Source organism: Pelecanus crispus, chromosome 20, assembly GCF_030463565.1.
Source record: "Pelecanus crispus isolate bPelCri1 chromosome 20, bPelCri1.pri, whole genome shotgun sequence".
In the NCBI taxonomy this organism is placed as follows: Eukaryota; Metazoa; Chordata; class Aves; order Pelecaniformes; family Pelecanidae; genus Pelecanus; species Pelecanus crispus.
Window position 1 is genome coordinate 4,648,092 of NC_134662.1, and position 21,409 is coordinate 4,669,500.

Here is a 21,409-nt window from a genome sequence, read left to right on the forward strand (position 1 = left end):
TGGGGGGGGCCGGGGGGGCCGGGGAGCCCTGGCCAGGGGCTGCGGGGGGGTGGGAGGAAGCTGTGGATACACAGGGAGGGGGTCCCGTTGCCCCCCTCTGTCTGGGGGGTCCCTGGGGGGTTCCTGGGGTCCATGGGGGCTCCCTGGGGGGTTCCTGGGGTCCATGGGGGGTTCCTGGGGGGTCCCTGGGGGATTCCTGGGGTCCATGGGGGGTTCCTGGGGGGTCCCTGGGGGGTTCCTGGGGTCCATGGGGGGTTCCTGGTGTCCATGGGGGGGTCTGGGGCAGCGCTGGGGGATGTGGGGGGGCATGGGGGTTCCGGGGCAGTGCGGGGGGTCCTCTCCTGCCTGTGACCCACTGCAGGATCAGGCCCCTGGGGTGCAACACGCTGGCGCCTGGGGGGGCCCCAGGGGATCCCTATGTCCATGGGAGGGGGGGGCAGGGGCAATGTGGGGGGGCGGGTGGCATGTGTGTGCATGTGTGTGCGTGCGTGATCCGGCACACGTGTGGGCGGGCCCATGTGTGCTCCGGGGTGGGCTGCGGTTGGGGCTGCACCGTGGGTGTCCTGCCGGGGCGGGGTGGGGGGTGCCGGGGGGGTGCTGGGTGCTGGGGGGGTGCAGGGTGCCCGGGGGGGTGCTGGGTGCTGGGGGGGGTGCAGGGTGCCCGGGGGGGGGTGCGGGGTGCCGTGGGGCTGGCTGCGCGCTGCTGGGGGGCTGCAGGGAGGGTCTGGGGGGGCCCCAGGGACCACCACCCCATCCCACCCCCTCCCCGCCACCCCGGGGCCGTGACTCAGCCGGGCCTGACGCACTCATCACACGGGTGGCTGCACCGCGCGTCCTCCCCGGTGACACCGGGGGCAGGAATGGTGGCACCGATGCCGGGCCGGGGTCACCGGGCCCTCGTGACCTGCTGCTTCACCAGTGAAATGAGTTTCGGGGGGGCTCAGCCTGCCCCCCGGCCCTTTCCCTCATGGTTTTCCCAGGGTGCTGTGGGGTCCAACACCGATGGGTGCCCCCGAGCGGGTGCTGCCCAGGCTGTGCCGTGCCGTGCCAGGCTGTGCCATGCCGTGCCGTGCCCCTTGCCAGCAGCCTGGAGGCACAGGGTAAGCTGCAGCCGTGCCCCTCGCTGCTGCCCCCGGCCTCACCCCGAGCACCCCACGCTGTTCCCCACCGGGGATGCACAAGTGGGGGGGGTCTTTGTCCACCCCCCCCAAAAACCTCCCCCCCTCTGGAGCCAGACTCAGGGCTCAGGCTCTCGCTTTCCCAAATCGCACTGTGGAAGGGGCAGCTCGGCCCTGCTGCAGATGGGGAAACTGAGGCACGGGAGGATGGCGCTGCCAGGAACGCTGTCAGGTGAGGAAGGCTCCGGGCTGTGACTCACCCCACAGCCCCACAGCTTCCCACAGTGCTGCTGTCCCCCCCACGTCCCCTCCTGCCCCCGCTGAACCGGCCCCATGGCCCCCGGCTCCGAGCTGAGACCTGCCAGCTCGTTGCAGGCGTGGCCAGGCAGAGCCGGTGGGCCAGGCTGGGTGGTCCTTTGCCATGTGCCCCCCCCGCGGCTGCAGGGTGGGTGGGGGGGTTGTGGTTTGGGGCACCCAGCCCAGCCCTTGCACACAGCTGGGGGGGGTTTCACCCCCCCACTGAGGCCCTGCCCGGTCCCATGGGACCCCCAGGCTGCATCAGGGGCACCCACCCTGGGGATGGGGACAGCCCCCCCGGCGTCAGCCTGCGATGCTGCGGGTGGGTGAGGGCTGGGACGTGTTCCCCGCTACCTCAGCCGGGGCTGCCGCGCGCCCCACCGTGCCTCAGTTTCCCCCTGCAAGTCAAAGCCCGCCGGGAGGGCGCAGGGCACGTCCCCAAGATGTCTGGCACCCTGGCACGGCCGCCGCGTCCCCAGCCAGATGGCACAGTCACCACGTCCCAGGCGGGTGGGATCGCCACCCCGGCTCCGTGCCCGCGGCCTGGTGCTGGCCGTGGGGTCTGGCGCAGAGCCCGGCCCTCGGCAGGTCCCCGCGCCCCGGCGGGACGGGGTGTCCCCGGCCACGTGGCTGGGCCACGACAGAACCGGGACCGTCACCGTCACCATGGCCTGGCACTGGTGCCACACAGCGTGGTGCCCGGAGACGTCACATGTGCATGCGTGTGTGCACATGCGTGTGAACCAGGGCGGGGGCGAGCTCAGGTCAGGGCCTGCTCCGACGCGCCGATGCCAGCACGCTCGCAGCGGGGCTGGCAGCTCCCGCGCTGCACCAGGCCCCGGCACGCACACGCGTGTGCACGCACACACACATGCACATACACACACATGCACGCCCTTGTGCCCAGGCAGGGGCCTCCTGCCCCGAGGAGGGGATCTGGGGACACCCCCCCGCTGCCCGCAGAGGGGGGACCCTGCACCCCGCCGTGCTGGGACGGTGACACGGGGATGGTGACACGGGGACGGTCACACGGGGACGGCGGCCGCCGCACCCACACGTCACTGTCTCAGTTTCCCCTGAACCTTCTGGGCTTCATCATCCCACTCTGCGTGTCCCCAGATCCAGGCACCCACTTTGGGGGGTGGGATGGGGGTGTCTGTGGGAGAAGAACCCAGGAACCCATCTTGGGGGTGGGGGTCCTTTAAGAGCACAGGTGCCTGCAGTTTGCAGGGGGCAGGTGTAGGGGTCCCAGCTCTGACCCCCTGCCCCAGCTGCAGGAGGAAGGGGTTGCTTGGAGCAGCCCCCCCCCAGACCACCGGTACCTGCAGCGCCGAGCACCGGGTGAGTCCCGGGTGGGTGGGCGGGCAGGCAGGGGGGGATTCCTGGCCCCAGTGGGGCTCTGCCCACGGGCGGTCGCGGTTCCCACGGCCGGGAAGCCGGAGGGAGCTGCGGTTTCTGCGGGTGGGGGATCCCCAACCCCCGGCTCAGCCCCCACCCGCCGCGGGGGCCGTGCCTCAGTTTCCCACAGAGCCCAGCACCGTGCGTGGGGTCCCCGCCGCGGGGGTTTCTCAGGGACAGACCCTTTTTCAGAGAAGCGGCGGCGGGGGGGGCCCAGTTCTTCCCCAGGCAGCGTGGGGGGCCCACGCGTGGGTGGGAAATGCCCCAGCCCTGCACCGAGGCCCCCCCTGCCCGCAGAGCCCTGGGAGGGGGGTGGGGAGCGGGGCCGGTGCCAAGCGCAGCTGGGGGGGCCCCGGGGCCCCACCCCAAAACCCGGCCGGGAGCGGCTGATCCCGCTCCCCGTGGGAACGGCTCCAGCAGAGCAGAGGAAGGCAGACACCCGTGACTTTAGACTTTTTATTGCAAATAATTTTTTTTTTTTTTCCTTAAATCAGTATAAGAATAGACTCTGGAATAGATTCAGATCAGGGTCTCCAAGTGGCTTGAGTGCAAAAAAAACCGACACGGGTGTTGCAAGTCCGTCACCGCAGACGATAATTTATCCCTTGGAAAAAAAAGCAGTTTGTTTGCGAAAAAAATTCGTCCCTCTGCAGTCCTCGCCTCCGTCGAAGTCACAAATGCCAAAACCAAAACCAGACCAGCCTCCATCTCCTCCCCGCGCTCCGCAGCACCCGTCCCCGGGGCTCCTTGGCACGGTCCCACGGTCCCCGCGGCCAAGCGCAACTCCTCGGCACGGCTCCGGTGCGCTCCGGCCAGCGTCCCACCGGGCTGCCGGCACGGCACGGCCGCAGCTCGCCTCCTTCCCATGCCCACCAGTGCGGCCGCGCTCCTCCTTTCTCCTCTCCGGTTAAAAAGAAAAATAAAATCGGTGGGTGTTTGGGTTCGTGTTTTTTAACTGGCCGTTTCTCCTTCCTTTTCCTGCCGTTTTAATATTTTTTTTGTTTCCTCCACCTCCTTCAGGTACATGAGCCGGGCGTCGGCGCAGGCCGGCTCAGCGTTCCTGCAGGGCGACGTACGGCACCCACTGGTTCCGGTCGCGGCTCTCGGCGCAGTAACTGGCCACCTCTGCCAACCCTTGGCTCTTCCAGGAATCCGTGTGCGGGTTCTGAGGAGCAGAAGCACGAGGTTAGTGCCATCGTTGCCCCAACACGTGGCCCTGAGTGTGTGTGTGTCCCCCCACCCCACCTCCCTCCATCCTTGGCGCGGCGCCTGGCGTGAATCACCGGGCCGCCGGTGCGTGGCCGTGCATCACCGTCCCGCTCACCGTGACTAAGAGGCAGTGGAGGTCGCGGGGCTCGGCGCCCGGTTCGGGCTCGCCCAGGATGGCGGCCAAGCGCTGCATGCCCGAAACGCGCAGGATGTGGATGTCGTTGTCGCAGCAAAAGGCCTGGATGAGGGTGAAGTGGATCTGCAGGGCGATGTCACCTTCGTCCTCCTCATCGGTGGCCAGCAGGCACAGCACCACGCTGTCGGGGTCCCTGTGGGCGCACGTGGCGTTAGCAGGGGACGTGCACCCCAAAATCGGCTCTGGATGGTGCAAGTCCCCACCCCGGCGCTGTCCCACCCGCGGGGCACCGAAACCCGGGTCACCGGGGCCACCTCCCTGCATGCAGGGAAGGGATGGGGGACAGAGCCCCCCCAGCACCGGGGCTGCTCCAGGCGGCCCCCCCACCCTGCACAACCCCCTTGGGAAGAGCCAGCTCCGCATGACACCCCCCCCCATGCAAACTGCGCTGGTGCTGCCTGGCCCCCCACCCCTGCACCCCCGCACAGACACCCCAAATACTCACACGTTCATGAGCTTGGCGGACTCGTAGACCCCCACCGTGAGCCGGTCCTGCCGCTGCGCTGCCACCAGCACCCGCTCCACCGCCTCGCTCACCGCCTGCATCCTACGGGTGACACACGACAGAGCCGGTGAGCAGCGGCGGCGACAACGACGGACCCTCCCCCGGGCTCCCCCCCCACCCCAGCCCCGGGGGCCGCCGCACTTACTTGCTGCTATCGCAAGGCACCAGCTCCTCCAGGGTCATGGTGCAATTTTGTAATCCGGGGCGGGCGCCCAGAGGCCGCGGGCTCCGCGGGGGGAAGGCAAATCCCAAGAGCGATAATCCCGAGAGTGGCGGCGGTGCTGTCGCGGTGCTGTCGCGGTGCTCGCTCCCTCCAGCCGCTGCTGCAGCGCGATCGCTCTGAGCTGTCCCCACGCCCGGCGCCGCCTTTTATAGCCTCCCGCTGAGGGGCGGGGCGTCGCGCGGCGCCCCCGCTTCGCCCATTGGCTGGCCCGGCACAAAGCCACGGGCGGGCGCCGCGGGGATTGGACGCCGCCGGCGGGGCCCACGTGGGGATGGGCCCGGGGGGGGGGGGGAGCGGGGAAACCCCCGCCCCGAAACTGCCCCCCCCCCGCCCCGGGCCGTGCGGGGACCGGGAGCGGCTCCGGGGGTCGATCCCTGCTCCGGGGGTCGGTCCCTGCACCGGGGGTCGGTGGCTGCACCAGGGGGGTCGGTCCCTGCACCGGTCCCTGCACCGGGGGGGTCGGTGGCTGCACCGGGGGGTCGGTCCCTGCACCGGTCCCTGCACCGGGGGGGGTCGGTCCCTGCACCGGGGGCAGCACCGGGGGGGTCGGTCCCTGCACCGGTCCCTGCACCGGGGGGGTCGGTCCCTGCACCGGGGGCTGCACGGGGGGTCGGTGCCTGAAGCGGAGGCTGCACCGGGGGGGGTCGGTCCCTGTACCGGGGGGTCGGTCCCTGCACCGGGGGTCGGTCCCTGCACCGGAGGCGGCACCGGGGGTCGGTCCCTGCACCGGGGGGCTGCACCGGGGGGTCGGTGCCTGAAGCGGAGGCTGCACCGGGGGGGGTCGGTCCCTGCACCGGGGGGTCGGTCCCTGCACCGGGGGCAGCACCGGGGGTCGGTCCCTGCACCGGGGGGCTGCACCGGGGGGTCGGTCGCTGCTCCGGGGCTCGGTCCCTGCACCGGGGGCAGCACCGGGGGGGTCGGCCCCTGCACTGGGGGCAGCACCGGGGGTCGGTCCCTGCACCGGGGGTCGGTCCCTGCACCGGGGGCGACACCGGGGGTGTCGGTGGCTGCACCGGGGGTCGGTCGCTGCACCGGGGGCGACACCGGGGGTCGGTGCCTGGAGCGGAGGCTGCACCGGGGGGGTCGGTCCCTGCACTGGGGGGGGTCAGTCCCGGCACCGGGGGTCGGTCCCTGCGCTGGGGGCAGTACCGGGGGTCGGTCACTGCACCGGAGGCGGCACCGGGGGGTCGGTCCCTGCACCGGAGGCGGCACCGGGGGGGTCGGTCCCTGCACCGGGGGTCGGTCCCTGCACCGGGGGGCTGCACCGGGGGGGTCGGTCCCTGCACCGGGGGTCGCTCCGTGCACCGGGGGGAGGCAATTCGTGCATCGGGGCGCGGAGGAGGCTGGGTCCGTGCACCGGGACTGGTAACGGGGCGGGGGGGGGGGGGGAGGTCGGTGCACTCAAAGCGGGGGACGCGGGGACACGCGCCGGGAGCTCCGTGAGGCGGGGCCGGGCCGGGCCCCGGGGCTGGGCGGGCGGCGGCTGCCACCTACCGGGAACGGGCGGTCCGGGCTGGCCCCGCGCCCTCGCCCCGGGCCGTGCCGCTCTCCCGGCCGCGCACGCCCACACCGCCCACCCACGGTGCTGCCCCCCCCCCCCCCCCACGCGTGGACACCGCGGATTTGCACCGGGGGGGGGTGGTGTGTGCATGTGTGTCCCCCTCGGTCGCTCCGTCGCGGTCCCCGGGTCCCGCTGCGGCGGGGCCGGACCGGTGGCTGTCCCCGGGGCCGTGGGGACGCCCACCCCCTGCGCCCGCCGTGCCTCAGTTTCCCCCAGCCGTGGGTCCCGCCTGCCCGCGGCCCCTGGCACCGCGCTGGCACCGTGCGCGTGTCCCCACCGTCCCCTGCACCCCCCGCGTGTCCCCGTTCCCGTCCCCCCCCCCCCGCGGCCCCTCCGCGGCCCCGCGCCGCCGAGCACCGCCGCAACTCGTTGCACCTGTGGCCGCGCTCCCCCGTCTCGCACACCTCCCACCAGCAGGGGGGGCAGAGGCAGCGGCGGCGCTCTGCCCGCCCTCTCGCTCTCCCCCCCCGCCGCTCGCGCTGCCCTCTGGGTAATGTAGTCGCAGCACGCCCCGCCCCTTCCGCGCCGCGGGGGCGGGGACTACATTACCCAGGCGGCACCGCGCGGGGGGGGAGGCGGGGCCGGGGAGCTGTGGGCGGGGAGCGGGGCCACGTGCGGGCGCGGGGGTGGTGCCGCCCGCGCCGGGCCATGGCCGAGAGAACCCCGGGGCCGCGGGTGGGCAGGGGGCGGGGGGCACCGGGCTGGGCGAGCTGAGAGTGAGCTACAGCGGGGCTGGGGGCGACCGGAGCGGGACCGGAGCGGGGCTGGGGGCGACCGGACCGGGGCTGGGGGCGATGGGATCGGGACTGGGACCGGACTGGGCTGGGGGCGACCGGACCGTGGCTGGGGGCGACGGGACCGGGACTGGGACCGGACCGGGCTGGGGGCGACCGGACCGGGGCTGGGGCCGTCAAACCGGGACCGGACCGGGGCTGGGGGCGACCGGACTGGGGCTGGGGGCCATCAAACCGGGACCGGACCGGGGCTGGAGGGTCTGGACTAGCCGGGGTCGGGGGGGACTGGACCAGCAGCGGGAGGGGGTCTCGGCACCCCGGTCCAGCCGGTGTCCGGGACGGGCCGGGATGCTCCGCGGGTACCGGTGCCCCCGTCCCGCTCCGTGACGCCACCGTTGCTGCTCACAGGGTCCCGACCGCGCCGGCCCCGACGCGGGGGTCCCCCCCGTAGCGGGGTGCCCGTCCTCAGGGAAGGCGGCGATGCCAGGGGCTGCCCCGCTCCGCTCCCCCCGCACCGCCGTCCCCCGGGATGCTCCGGGCGAGGGGTCGGACGGTGACTCCGCGACCCCCACCTCGAGCGTGACCCCCAGCGAGGAGGAGGAAGAGGAAGGCCACCAGGTGAGCGAGCCATGTCCCCAAACCCCGTGGGATGTGGGGGGCCGCGATGTCCCCCCGTGACCCCACCGGCTGTCCCCGCAGTGGAGGGTGGGCGATGCCTGCAGCACGGCCTGGGAGGGGGACGGGCTGCTGTACCCTGCCCGGCTGCGAGCGCTGGACCCCGCCGCCGGCACGTGTCTGGTGGAGTTCGACGGCTACGGCAACACCGAGGAGCGGGCGCTAGCCGATCTCCTGCCCCCCCGCCCCGGGCCCTGGGGGGGCAGCGACACCCCGGGGGGCGAGGGTCCCCACGCAGAGCCCCGCCGGCCCAGCACCCCCTCGTCGTGGGAGCTGCCCCCGGGTGCGAGGAGGAGGAAGGGCGAGCGGGCACCCCGCGTCCCCCACCCCCCCGAGGTGAGCGCCTGCCATCCCCCTGGCTTTTGGGGCACCCCACGCCCCCCTCCCCCCATCTCTCCCTAAGGGGCTGGGGGTGCTCCTGGCAGGTGATGCCCCCGCCGTGGCCCCCAGTCTCGCTGCACGCTGTGTGGGAGGAAGAGGAGGAGGAGGAGGACGCCTTGGCAGCCATGCTGATGGCCTGGTACATGAGCGGGTACCACACCGGCTTCTACGTGGTACGGCAGGGTGCGAGGGGCGAATGGGGTGGGTGGGGGGAAGGAGCAGGCCCCCCCCCATGACCCCCCGCTCCTCTGTGCCCCAGGGCCTCCGGGAAGGCCGGGCGGATGCTGCTGAGCCCCCCCCGAGGCCGGGCCGCCGGCAGAAGCAGCCGCCACGCAGCTAGGAGGGCAGGTGGGTTTGGGGGTGCTCCGGGGCCGGGACCCCCCTCTCCACGCTCCCCATCAGGGCCCCGCTCTCCCATCACCACCCTGCTGGGGGGGGGACACACGGGGGACCTGGGAGGGCTGTGGGACACGAAGGGACCCCGTAGGGATGCTGTGGGGTTGGGGGAACCCATGGGGACGTGGGGGGACTTGGTGTGGCTGTGGGACGCGGGGACGGGGGGGCTGGGATACCCCATCGCCCCTTCCCTGCCGCTCACCCATGTCTGCTCTCCTCCAGCTGGATCCGTCCCCCCACGCCGTGCCGGAGCGGCAGCTGTCGGGCAGCGCCGCGTTCCCGCTCTGCCCTTGCTTGCGGAGGGTGCTGCGCCCACCCCGGGGGTCCCAGCTGCAGGGCTGGGGGCAGCAGTCTTCCTCCACCCCGGCCGGCTCTGTATCAGAGCCCCGGCTGGGGGGGGCTGCAGTCCCCACTCTGTGTCCCCCCCCCCATCCCCTCCTTTGGAATAAAGCTGTTTGCGAGACGCCTGCGCCAGCCTGCCTGCGCCATCCCCAGAGGCACCCTCGGCTCTGCCAGCGCCACGCCGGGACCAGCCGCGCCGCCGCCGTGTTTGCTCAGGGAATTGGCAGAGTGGCCTCTGCCTCGCCGCGGGGGCTCAGCCCCGGGGCGGGGATGGGGGGTCTGCACCCGCCAGCTCTCGGGCTGCTCCGGCTGGACGTGGCACTGACGTACGTCCCGCCGGCTCGGGGCACCGGTGTCCCAGGGGATGCATCTCCTGCAGACGTCTCCTGCAGACGTGTGCGTCCCCCCTGTCCGGCTTGATGTCAGCGGCGAGGTTCGGGGGGACACACGCGCACCCGTCTGCGGTGTCCCCGTCTGCGTCAGCGGGTGTTTGCCCACGCCGGTGACCCTCCGTGGGCCGTGGCGGAGCGGGGTATAAAGCCAGCTGAGCCGGGCGCATCCGTGAGCATCCAGGGACGCATCCGACGCCGGGAGCATGGAAAGCGCCTGGCTCTGCCTGCTCTGCCTGGCCGGCTCCGGCTTCGTCCTCCTGGGCACCGCGGAGCCGGCGCTGGGGCTCCAGCCGGCCCAGAGCCTGCCTGGGCAGAGCCGGGAGGAGACGGAGCTGGTAAGGGGCGGGGGGAACGCTGTCTGCGGGGGCTGGGGCTGCCAGCACCCCCTCTGCAGCTCTGGGGCACCCCAGGGTGCTCCTGCTCCCGCTGCCCTGCTTTGGGGGCTGGTTCTGGCTGTGCTGGGGTGTCCCCAGCTTGTTGGGGGGGGACCCTGAGACCTCGCCACTGGTTTTCTGTCACTGCTCTTGGGCACTCAGAGGGTCCTTGCAGCGCCCAGTGGGAATTTGCAGCTTTTTACCTGTTTTTTCCCTCCCCATCCTGCCCCGAGGGGCTGCTCCGGCTCGGGGCAGTGAGGGGAGATGCTGCGCTGGGTGGGAGCGGGCGGTGGGTGCCGGGGAGCGGACACGGGGCTGCACTCTGGGAGGTGGGATGCACCCCAAGCCCCCCCCCCCAATCCTGCCACAGCCCCGATTCCCCTCCAGCAGCAACCGAGCCAGGCAGGGGGGGTCCAGAGCAGTGGTTACACCCCAGGGTGCAACCTGTGGGGATGGGTGCTGCTTGGAGACGGGATGGGATGCAGCACTGGCATTGTGGGGGGCTCAGGGTGACGCGGTGCTGTCTGCGGCAGGTCGAGGCGCTGCAGGAGGTGCTGGAGAAGCTGGGGAGCAGGGAGCTGCCGGCGGTGGAGAAAAGGCTGAGCTGGGTGCCCTTGGTACGGCCAGGCTGGGGGGGTGGAGGGCACCCAGCCCTGGGTGCTTGGGGCGGGGGCTAAACCCTGCAGCCAGCACCGGAGCGAGACCCTTTGGGTGCCGCAGGGGTCCAGCCCCGGGGGGTGGCCGGGCTGGCTGAGCCCCAGGGCTGACGGACACCGTCCCGCAGTGCGAGCCCGGGGAGCCATGTGCGGTGCGGAAGGGGGCACGCATCGGGAAGCTCTGCAGCTGCCCCCGCGGCACCGCCTGCAACTTGTTCGTCCTCAAGTGCTCCTAAGGGACCGGGGACATCGGGGACATCATCGGGGACGCTGCCACCCGCTGGGATGCTGCTGGCCCAGGCTGTGCCCCATGCAGTGGAGGGGGAGCCGTGGGCCCCCAGCCCCTTCCATGCACCGGGACACGCTCCTGCTCTCCCCCGGCTGCAGCCATCGAGTGCCTGGATGTGCCTGCACGGCACCCCAGCACCCTTGGGTGCCCTGGCCCGGGGGGGCTGCGGGGTCTCTCGGGCCAGGGCCAAATTAAATGACTTGGATTCATGCCTGCTGCCTGCTCTTTGGGGGATTCTGGGGTGCCAGCACCCTTCTGCTGCTGGCCCCGGGCTGGGCACAGTGCTGGGGTGCTGGGTCCCATCCTGCTGCGGGTCTGAGGCTGGGTGGGCTGCACGGTGGGGGAGCGGGGGCTGCTGGGGTGGGCTGGGGGCTGGGCCCGGGGGGCTCCTGTGGTCACAGCACAGGTTCTTCCCGATCCACTGGAGCCTGACGGGTGGAGAGGCCGAGGGCAGGGGGATGTGAGGGGGCTGCACAGCCCGGCCCAGCCCCATCCTGCTCCATCACGCATCACCCAGGCCCTGCACTGCATTGCACTGCACAGCCCAGGCTGGCCCGCGGCCGCTCGGTCCCGCAGTGCACTGCGTTCACTGCACAGCCCCTGCGCTGCACCCCGCTGCACTGCGCTACCTGTGCGCGGCACGGCATCGTGCTGCACGGCATCGCCCCATCCCTGCACTGCATCGCACTGCATTATACGCCCCCAGCTCTGCATCGCGCTGCATCTCACTGTGTTGCACGCCCCCAGCCCTGCATCGCACTGCATTGCACACCCCCAGCTCTCCATTGCACTGCATCGCCTGCCCCCAGCTCTGCATTGCACTGCACAGCCCCCTCCCCATGCTGCCTCCCATCACTGCATCACCCTGCAATGCACTGCATTGCACTGCATCGCCTGCCCCCAGCTCTGCATCGCACTGCGTCGCCTGCCCCCAGCTCTGCATTGCACTGCACAGCCCCCTCCCCATGCTGCCTCCCATCACTGCATCACCCTGCAATGCCCACCCCCAGCTCCGCGCTGGCCTGCGCACCCCTTGCCTTGCCTTGCCTTGCCTTGCCTTGCCTTGCCCTGCACTGCACTGCACTGCACTGCACTGCACTGCACTGCACTGCACTGCACTGCACTGCACTGCACTGTCGGGCCCCATCGCCGGCGGCCCCGCCCTGCCATTGCCCCTTTAAGGCCTCCCCGCCCGCCGCCGCTCCTCCCTGCCCTTTCCCCGCCGCCACCTCCCATTGGCCGACGGTGACATCAGTGGGCGTGGCCCGGCGGGCGGTGACGCTGCGGGGGCGGGGCCTGGCCCGGCGCGGCGGGCGGGGGGCGCCGAAGATGGCGGCGGCGGCGGCGGCGGCGGCGCGGGCCGCGGGGGCTGCGGAGGCCGCGGGCCGGGCGGCGGCGGCGGTTCCGGTTCCTCCTCCCGGCCCCGCCGCGGGGCCGCGCCGCTACTCGCTGCTGGCCATCGTGGGCGGCGGCTGCCACCGGCCCGGCCTGCTGGCCGCCGCGCTGCAGCAGCTGGAGCGAGGTGAGCCCGCGGCTCCCGGGGCGGCGGGCGGCCGCCGTGGGCCCGGCGCTGGCCCGGGGCGGGCCCGCGGGGCCTGGCCCTTCCCCCGCGCATGATGCTCCGGGCTCTGCCCCGAGCTCCCCCCCCCAGCCCCGAATCTGCCCGCCCGGAGCTACCCCGGGCTCTGTCCCCCCCGGCCCCGCACCCCCGGGCTCTGCGCCCCCCGGGGGCCTCCCGGCCCGCCCCCTCCTGCCCCCGGTCTCCAGGATCGGGACCCCCAAGCTCTGCTCCATCCCCAGCCCCCAGGCATCCGCCCCCTCTCCTGCCCCCCAGGGTCGGCAGGATCTGCCCCCCTAAAGCCCCAGGATCTGCCCCCCAGTGTCGGCAGGATCTGCCCCTGTAAGCCCCCAGATCTGCCCCAGGGTCCCCAGGATCTGCCCCCCTAAACCCCCAGATCTGCCCCCTCTCCTGCCCCAGGGTCCCCAGGATCTGCCCCCCTAAACCGCCAGGATCTGCCCCCCTAAACCCCCAGATCTTCCCCCTCTCCTGCCCCAGGGACCCTAGGATCTGCCCCCCCTAAACCCCCAGGATCTGCCCCCCTAAACCCCCAGATCTGCCCCTTCTCCTGCCCCAGGGTCCCCAGGATCTGCCCTCCCTAAACCCCCAGGATCTGCCTCCCTAAACCCCCAGGATCTGCCCCCCTAAACTCCCAGATCTGCCCCCTCTCCTGCCCCAGGGTCCCCAGGATCTGCCCCCCTAAACCCCCAGGATCTGCCCCCCTAAACTCCCAGATCTGCCCCCTCTCCTGCCCCAGGGTCCCCAGGATCTGCCCCCCCTAAACCCCCAGGATCTGCCCCTCTAAACCCCCAGATCTGCCCCTTCTCCTGCCGCACACTCTCAGGATCTGCCCCCCCAACTGCTGCTCCCCCTCCCTGTCCCTGCCCTCCGGGACCTGCCCCCCACCCCCCAGGCCTTGGGGTCTCCCCCCTCTCCCCCTGGGCTCTGTCCCCACGCTGTGGGGCTGCGGGTGGGCCCCTGCGACCTGTCCCCTCCCCTTGTCACCACCTGGGACCTTGCCCCATGCAGCTGCGGGGGCCAGATGCTGGGTGGGGGGGGGATGCTGGGCTCACCCGGGGGGGCTGTGCTGCAGGGACCCCCCTCAGCCCCTGCTCCCAGCCCTCTCTGAGCTGTGGCCAGAGCTGGGGGGTGTGTCAGGCCACGGCATCGGAGCACCCCTGCGCTGGAGCAGGTCCCCCCAAATCATGGGGACACACACACGTGTTGCCAGGACTGCCCTGTCGTCCCCCCCCATCTTGGGACCCAGCACCCTGCGAGGGCAGGACCAAACCCCGCTGGCCCCAAGCAGTGAAACCGCCCCAAAAACGGCCCCAGCCCTCGCCCGGCGCCTTGTGCAAAATTTGTGCAACCCCCCCGTGGCCACCCCACGCCGAGGCCCGGCTGTCTTACGCCATCGCGCGCCCGTTTGCTGGACCGTTAGCGGGGAGTGGTTGCGGCCACGCTGGTCGGAGGCCGCGGTGAGGGGCTGGCTGCCCCCCACGAATCTTCCTGTGGGGACCTGAAGGGGTTGTGGGTGTTTTGGGGCTGCGCCTTGGAGTTCCTGACGCTGCTCTGGGAGCCGGGAGCACCCGCAGCGGTGCCGACAGTAGCACTGCGCGCGCCGAATCCTCCGGCACCGTTAATTCCTTTAATTGCCGCCTTTGAAGAGGTGCCGGCAAGGTGCACCCGTCGCCTCGAGGGCTGGGGTTTTGGGTTGGCAGAGCTGGCGCTGCCGTGAGTCACCGCGCAAGGTGCGTGCTGCCGGGCAGCCAGTCGATGCGCCGGCTTCGTGCCGGGGTCCGGCTGGGGTTGGGGACCCGCTGGGGTGTCCCTAAAGCCAGCGGGCTGGCATGGCTGTGTCTTAGGGTGAGGTAGGAGGGAGGACCAGGGTGGATGTGGTGGGGGGACAGTGCCCACCATGCTGCTTTTTGCATAAACCGGTGCCACGTGCGTGCTGCGGTGCAGGGGCACGGTGCCAGTGGGTGCTAACAGGGCTGACACCCCGCCCTCGCCCAAATTTTTGTGCATCCCCCCCCCCCCACCCCATGCTTCCAAAGGAATCCGCTCCTGGGACATCGACCTCTCGTCCTGCAATCTGGATGAGCAGCTGAAGCTTTTTGTGTCCCGTCACTCGGCCACTTTTTCCAGCATCGTGAAAGGTAAAAAAAAGGGGACACCCCCCCCCCCCCCCAGTGGTGTTTAATTAGTGGGGTGTGGGAAACCCCCCAAAACTGGCCGGGGGGGCGGCGGGGAAGGGGGACGGTGGGGAGGGACTCGCACGTCTGTGCGAGTCCCTCCCCACCGTCCCCCTTCCCCGCCGCCCCCCCGGCCGTTGTGGGAACAGACTTTGCCTTGTGACCCCCCCACAGCCAAACCTCGTGATCCCCCACACGAGAAACCGCTTCCTTCGCCCATCCCGGGGCGGGATGCGATTTCCCATGGAAAGAAGGGAAAAGAGAAAAACGGAGTCAGGAATACTGGGGCCGCTCTGGTGCCTCTTCCCCACCGTGTCCCCTTGTCACGCCAGTGGGTCACCCCCTGGCAGAGGGGGAGGTGGTCGGGTCTCCCGTGGGTTTTTGCAGCCCCGAAAGCCCACTGGGAGCACCCAGGGCTTCCCACGGTGCTCGGGGGGGGGGACAGGAGGGGCTCCCCCAACCTGTCCCCTCCCGCTTTCCTCCCCTCCCCGTGGCAGGAAGGACGCGGGAAACGTGTCCTTCGGCTCAGCGGATCCGCTGGCCCCCATGGTGTCCGGGAGCGGGACGATGGCTGTCCCTTTTCCGTGGGGGAAGTGCGCAGGCGTTGGCCCTGCTGCCGTGTTCCCGCCCTATCCCATCCCCACGGGATGAAGCCAAAGTGGGGGTGCAGCCCCATCGTTTTGGGGAGAGTGGGTGTCAGCCCTCGCTCCCCACAGGTCAGCGGACCCTCCACCACCGGGGAGATGTGCTGGAGACCCTGGTGCTGCTCAATCCTTCTGACAAGTCCCTGTGCGATGAGGTGAGCCAGGGGGAGACTGAGGGACACGGCTGTGGCCCCTTCGGAGCCGCTGGCAGGGGGATGCCGCGGGATGGAGCCCGGTGGGATCCTCACGTCCCCTCTGTCCTCCTGTCCCCTCCGTCCTCAGCTGCGAAACCTCATCACGGACGTGTCGCAGCACAAGCTGCTGGTGTTTGCGGGGCCCTGCGTGGAGGAGACGGGGGAGCTGATGCTGCAGACAGGCTGCTTCTCCCTGCGGGACTTCATACAGATCTTCACGGATAAAGAGGTGCGGTGCCGGGGAGGGGAGCTCGGCTGGGGGGACCCCCGGGGAGGAGCTGTCTGCTCCCCGCTCAGCTCCCAGGCCTGGCTGCTGTTGCGCGGGGGGGCCGTGGGCCGGCGCTGCCGGAGCGACTGTCTGCTCACGTTCTCCGGCGTCTCGGCGGGGAGCCGGGCATGGCGGCGGCGCGAGCGGGAGGCTGGCTCAGCCGTCTGCTCCGCAGGCAGCCGCGCAGCCTCCGCCGCCGGCACGTCCCTCCTGCCGCAGGGCTGGGGAAGGGGCAGCGGGGCTGGGGGGGCGCGATCGGCTGCATCCTGGTCCTGAGCCGCAGCCGGGGGTGGGGGTGAATGGGCGACTGGCCCCCCGCCGGGCATCGAGCCGGCAGCCGGCACCGGGTGCGGGGAGCGGGATGGGGCTGTGGGAGCCCCCGGGAAGTGGGTGCTCTTGTGCTTGCCGAGGGAGGGGGGGCTGGAGGGAGGAGGGAGGGCGACGCCTGAGCTGCCGCATCTCTGGCCCTGAGCGCCTCATCCTGCCTGAAGCTCTGGCTGTCCCCGTCCCCTCGCAGGTAGGGGAGATCCTGAGCTCCGCGGACCCCTCGGCCAAGGCCAGGCTGACCATCAGCTGCCCCGACTTCGGGGAGTGGAGGGACTCGGGCTTGGATCATCACAACCTTCAGGACTTCATCGAGCTGCGCTACAACCCGGGCTGCATCCTGCCGGAGATGGAGGGGCTGGAGGAGTTCATGGAATACCTCTCGGAGTCGCTGGAGCCCCAGTCCCCCTTTGACCTCCTCGAGCCCCCCACCATGGTCGGCTTCCTCAAGCTCTCCAAGCCCTGCTGCTATATCTTCCCGGGCGGGAGAGGGGATTCGGCTTTCTTTGCCGTCAACGGCTTCAACGTCCTGGTCAACGGAGGCTCCAACCCCAAGTCATCCTTCTGGAAGCTGGTCCGGCACCTGGACCGCATCGACTCCATCCTGGTGACGCATGCGGGCACAGACAGCCTGCCTGGCGTCAACAGCCTGCTGCAAAGGAAGCTGGCCGAGCTGGAGGAGGATCCGTCCCAGGGCTCGCAGGGCAACGGGGACTGGGCGAAGAACCTCATCTCCCCGGAGCTGGGCGTCGTCTTCCTCAATGCCTCCGAGAAGCTGAAGGACATTGAGGGTAACTCCCGGGTGCTGAAGAGCTGCGACGAGGCTGCCCTGACCCTGCACTACCTGGAGAAGCTGGGCATCCGTCCCAACCCGCTGGCCCGGGACAGCGGACCCCGTGCTGAGCCCACCGTCCTCTTCCAGAAGATGGGAGTAGGCCGGTTGGACATGTACGTCCTGAACCCTGTGAAAGGCACCAAGGAGCTGGAGTTTCTCCTGCAGCAATGGTCAGGCAACAGCTACCCCAAGGAGCAGGACTTGCCCTTGCAGTGCCTGACCTCCGTCTGCGCCCTGCTCGTCTGGCACCCCGTCAGCCCCTCCGAGAAGATCATCCGGGTCCTCTTCCCCGGCTGCACCCCCCAGGGCCGCATCCTGGAGGGGTTGGAGAAGGTGAAGCACCTGGAGTTCCTCAAGCAGCCCGTGGTCACCAAGAATGATTTGAAGGGACCACTGCCGTCCCAACCTGAGAAGCCGCTCAAGCAGAGGAGGGCGGAGAGCAAGGAAAGCCTGAAGTCGTCTTCCAAGCTCAGCTTGGTGGACACCGGGGCACCAGTGTCGAAGGAGAAGGCTCTGAAGGTGGAGAGGAAGGAGGTGAAGGCAGGGACCAAGGAGAAGCCAAAATCCCTGGGGGAGACTGCTAGAGCGGGGTCGGAAGAGGAGAAAGCCAAGGATGCTCGAGCCAAGCTGGACTCTTCGATAGAGAAGCTGAAGGTGGATGCAAAGCCGAAGGTGAGCAAGGAGAAAACAGTGCCCAAGAAGGAGCCTGTCCCCCGGAAAGAAGAGAAGAAGCCGCCGAAGAAGGATGAGGGGGCCGAGGCGAAGGGGGAGGCCAAGAAGGAGGTGAAGGTGCTGAAGAAGGACGTGAAGGCTGAGACGTTGCGGAAGGACGCGAAGGAGAGCAAGGCAGAGGCCAAGGCTCCTGCCAAGACCCCGGCCCGGAAAACGCCAGTCCCGGAGACCCGCAAACCCCTGGCCAAGGCCGGCAGCATCAAGAAACCCCCACTCAAGAAGGAGCCGGAGAAGCCCAAGGCCAAAGCCCCCCGGGAGGCAGGCGGCAAGAAGGAGCCAGGGACATCGGACTGCTCCAAGTCCTCCTCCCCCGAGGACATGCTGCCAGAGGCCGAGCGGGGCCGGGGGGCTGCCTCGCCGGGGGCCGGCGGGAGGAGGAGGAAGGAGGAATCGACGGATGAAGGCATCACCACGGCTGAGAGCGAGCTGGAGCCCTCGCCGCTGGAGAACGGGGGGGCCGGGAGGCCGGCGGGAGCAGGGGACTCATCCTGCCTGGAGAACGGCTTGGAGGACCCCGACAGCCCCCAGCGTTTCCGCTACCTGGAGAGCAGCCCTTTGCGAGCCGTCTGCCCTCCCTCGCCCCTGGCCAAGACTCCCAAAAGCGACCGCAGCGTCAACTTCGACCTGACGCCCACCGGGATGCTCAACCACGGCCCGGAGGGCGGTGAGGACGCCTGCGGCAGCTCCGAGGAGAAAACCCTGGAGATGATGTCTCCGGCCAGCTCGGGGCCGGCCAGCGCCGGGCACACTCCCTTCCACCAGTCACCAGTGGACGATGGCACGGAGGAGCCGGGTGCCGGTGCCAACCGGCAGCCCAACCCTTGGCCGCCGGCCGGGGGCAAAGCCTCGCAGGACGGCTCCGGCTCCTCGCAGGAGAAGCAGGCGGGCTGCCTCTCCCTCAGCCCCTTCAAGGACGATGTCCCTGACGTGTCCCCCACCATCACCACCCCCTCGCTGCCGGCCGAGGTGGGTTCCCCACACTCCACCGAGGTGGACGAGTCGCTCTCGGTCTCCTTCGAGCAGGTGCTGCCACCCGTCAGCGAGTCCCCACCGGAGGAGGGCAGGCGGTCCCGGGGGACCGGGGGGACGCCGGAACCGGAGGCCACCAAGGGCGGGTTGTCGCTGCCGCTGCGGCCGTGCCACCACCCGCCGCGGGTCGACGGTGACTCGGTGCCGCGGCCCGACCGCCGCTCTGACTCGCCCCATGATGTGGACCTCTGCTTGGTGTCACCCTGCGAGTTTGAGCATCCCAAATCGGAGCGGTCGCCCTCGGCCGCCGCCAGCCCCCGGGAGCTGTCAGACAGCGACCCGTCGCAGGAGCTGGTGCAGCACCGGGGCCGGCCCCGCCAGCCGGCGGGCGAGACACCCCCCACCTCCGTCAGTGAGTCGCTGCCCACCCTCTCCGACTCCGACGTCCCTCCGGCCACCGAGGACTGCCCCTCCATCCTGGCCGACGGTCTGGAGTCGGACGAGGACTCGGAGCAGCCCACCCGCGGCGTGGCCAGGGCCCGCGACCCGCTGCCGGCCCCCATGAAGGACCCCTGCCCCATCCCCGCCCAGCCCGGCATCTGCATGGTGGACCCCGAGGCGCTGCTGGCCGAGCAGACCCGCGCTGGGAAGAAGGAGCCCCCCGGCAAGGTGAAGAGGACCCCGTCCCGCGTGGGCTCGGCACCCGCTGCCCCGAGGGCCGAGCCCCCCCGGCATCCCGCCGTGGCCCCCAAAGCCAGGGGCCCCACCAGCTCAGCCCGTGACGCTGGGGACAAGGCCAGGCTGGCCCCCGGGGACAAGAAGGGCCCCTCCGGCGGGGACGCCCGCACCCCAGGGACCACCCGCGGCGCTGGAGCCCGGCCGCTGGCGGGAGCTGGCAGGGCATCACCGGCAGGTATGGGGCGGGGCGGGGGGACACGTGGGTGCTGCCGGCTCCGGCATCCCTGTGCCGGAGCAGCTCAGAGGCACCCCTGGTGCCGTGCGGTGGGGTGGGGGGGTTTGGGGGCTGCCGCTCACAGCTCCCGTACCCCGGTCTTGGCAGGCATGCGGGCTGCGGTCCCCCCGGGCCCCCCCGTCTACGTGGACCTGGCGTACCTGCCCGGCTCCTGGAGCGCCCGGACGGTGGACGAGGAGTTTTTCCGGCGCATCCGTTCCCTCTGCTACGTGGTCAGCGGTGACGACCACCTGAAGGAGGGCGTCCTGCGGTCCCTCCTCGACGCCCTGCTCGCCGGCAAGCACCAGTGGGGCACCGACATCCAGGTGAGCCCCCCTGGGTACCTGGAGCGGTGGGATCAGCCCCCTCCGGTGCTGGGGAGGGGGGGTCGCGGCGCGGTGACGCGGTGCGGTGGGTGTCTCCACAGGTGACCTTGATCCCCACCTTTGACTCGCTGGTGATGCACGAGTGGTATCAGGAGACCCACGACCGGCAGCAGGAGCTGGGCATCACGGTGCTGGGCAGCAACAGCACCGTGGCCATGCAGGATGAGACCTTCCCCGCCTGCAAGGTGGAGTTCTGAGGGTGGGGGGGCAGCGGCGTGAGCTTCATCCCCACCCTCCTCCTCCATGAGCCCCCCCTTCTCCCTCCCCTCCGCACGCGGTGACTCGGGGCTGCGCCAGCCCCTGGCCACCGTGGCTCAGAGGGGAGGGAGGGTGAGGGGGGTCTGCTGGGGGGGGGAGATGGGGTCACCCCCCCACCCCCCAGGACTGGCAGGGGCTCCCCGGGGACCCTGAGCCCACAGCACCCACACGCCGCACCCTCACACGCCGCGTGGTTCCCGCATGCCCACGCCGGAGCCGTGCACTCCTCGCCCTGCACCCACCGCCGTCCCGGGGATGGGGGGGGGGGTTAGGGACCATCTGGGGACAGGGTGACCCTGCTTTTGGGGGCAGGATCCATGTCCCCCCCCCCATCCAGCGGCGGTGCTGAGCCGTTTCCCGGCGGGCAGCGAGCCCCGGCCGTACTCGATTTAACAGGGTAAATTTTGTTGTTTGCTGTTTCTACCCCCTCCCTGGACAAGCCACTACTGTGTGTCCCCCCCCGGTACCACAGCCCCGGCCCTCGGGGGGGGGGGCCAGGGCTCCTTCCTGGGGGGCTCTGGGCTGGGACGACCTCGGCTGCCCCGGGGGGGTCCCATCCCCATGGGGGGTTCCCGTCCCCGTGGGGCAGTGCCGGGGCTCGGGGGGGGGGCTGCAGCGGCTGCTCCTCCGGCACTACAGCCACGGGCTTTGTCCCCAGCACTGTCCCCTGCCCCGGGCACGGCCGGACCCCGTGGCCACCAAGAGCGGTTGTATGTGTGTGTGTCCCCCATCACGTGCAGCAGCTGCGGGGGGGGTTCCTCTCTGCCGAGCTGAGACCTGGCAGCTCGCTGCACCCATGGCTCTTCCCTCCCTGGCAGTAGGGGCCCGATCCTGCGCCGCGGCTGCGGGAAAGGTTTGGGGGGGTGGAGGTGGGGAAGGCAGCTCCCCCTCCATCCATCCCCAAGCCCTCGCAGTGCTGGAAGGCTGTTAAGAAACCAAAATGGCATGTGCAATTTTTAGGGGGTTCTGCGAGCGGAGAGCAGGGGGGGCCAGGCTGGGAGGCGGGGGGGGGGCAGGATCTGGGCCCCCCCCATCCCCGGCTGGGGCAAACACTAACCCGTTTTGTAGGAGGCTCCTCGCTGGCTTTTTTTTTTTTTTTTTTTGTAATGACTTTTTAAGAAAAAAGAAAGGAGAGAAAAAAAAGAAAACAAAAAAAGTAAAAACTGAACAAACCAAACCTGTTGCGGCGGGAGGTTATTTATCTGCAGCCCCCCCCCCCCACCCCAGGCTGGCGGCCGCGGGGGCTTTTCCCTTGGGATTGTGTCATCCTACGTGTTCGGGGAGGGGGGGACTGAATGTTTCACCTTTAGTGCTTTATATATTTTTTCTTAGCTGGAAGCTGGTTTGG

At 70.7% G+C, this 21,409-nt stretch overlaps 3 protein-coding genes across 3 annotated transcripts; 2 read left to right on the plus strand and 1 right to left on the minus strand.

Moving 5' to 3' along the window:
• Positions 1-3,671: 3,671 nt before the first annotated feature.
• Positions 3,672-5,009, minus strand: GADD45B (growth arrest and DNA damage inducible beta). Its single transcript, XM_075723448.1, has 4 exons — positions 4,869-5,009; positions 4,664-4,765; positions 4,138-4,351; positions 3,672-3,978 (listed from the first exon to the last, which is right to left on the minus strand). The coding sequence occupies exons 1-4, from the start codon at positions 4,904-4,906 to the stop codon at positions 3,865-3,867; spliced, it is 468 nt and encodes a 155-aa protein (XP_075579563.1). The 5' UTR covers positions 4,907-5,009; the 3' UTR covers positions 3,672-3,864.
• A 4,621-nt stretch (positions 5,010-9,630) lies between these two features.
• LOC142595424 (cocaine- and amphetamine-regulated transcript protein-like) lies at positions 9,631-10,693 on the plus strand. The gene is made up of 3 exons (XM_075723454.1): positions 9,631-9,762; positions 10,335-10,418; positions 10,586-10,693. Exons 1-3 carry the CDS (start codon positions 9,631-9,633, stop codon positions 10,691-10,693), a joined length of 324 nt encoding a protein of 107 aa, XP_075579569.1.
• Positions 10,694-12,075: 1,382 nt separating this feature from the next.
• MAP1S (microtubule associated protein 1S) lies at positions 12,076-20,000 on the plus strand. The gene is made up of 7 exons (XM_075723850.1): positions 12,076-12,268; positions 14,362-14,463; positions 15,216-15,298; positions 15,426-15,566; positions 16,123-19,378; positions 19,526-19,743; positions 19,845-20,000. The coding sequence occupies exons 1-7, from the start codon at positions 12,076-12,078 to the stop codon at positions 19,998-20,000; spliced, it is 4,149 nt and encodes a 1,382-aa protein (XP_075579965.1).
• Positions 20,001-21,409: the final 1,409 nt, after the last annotated feature.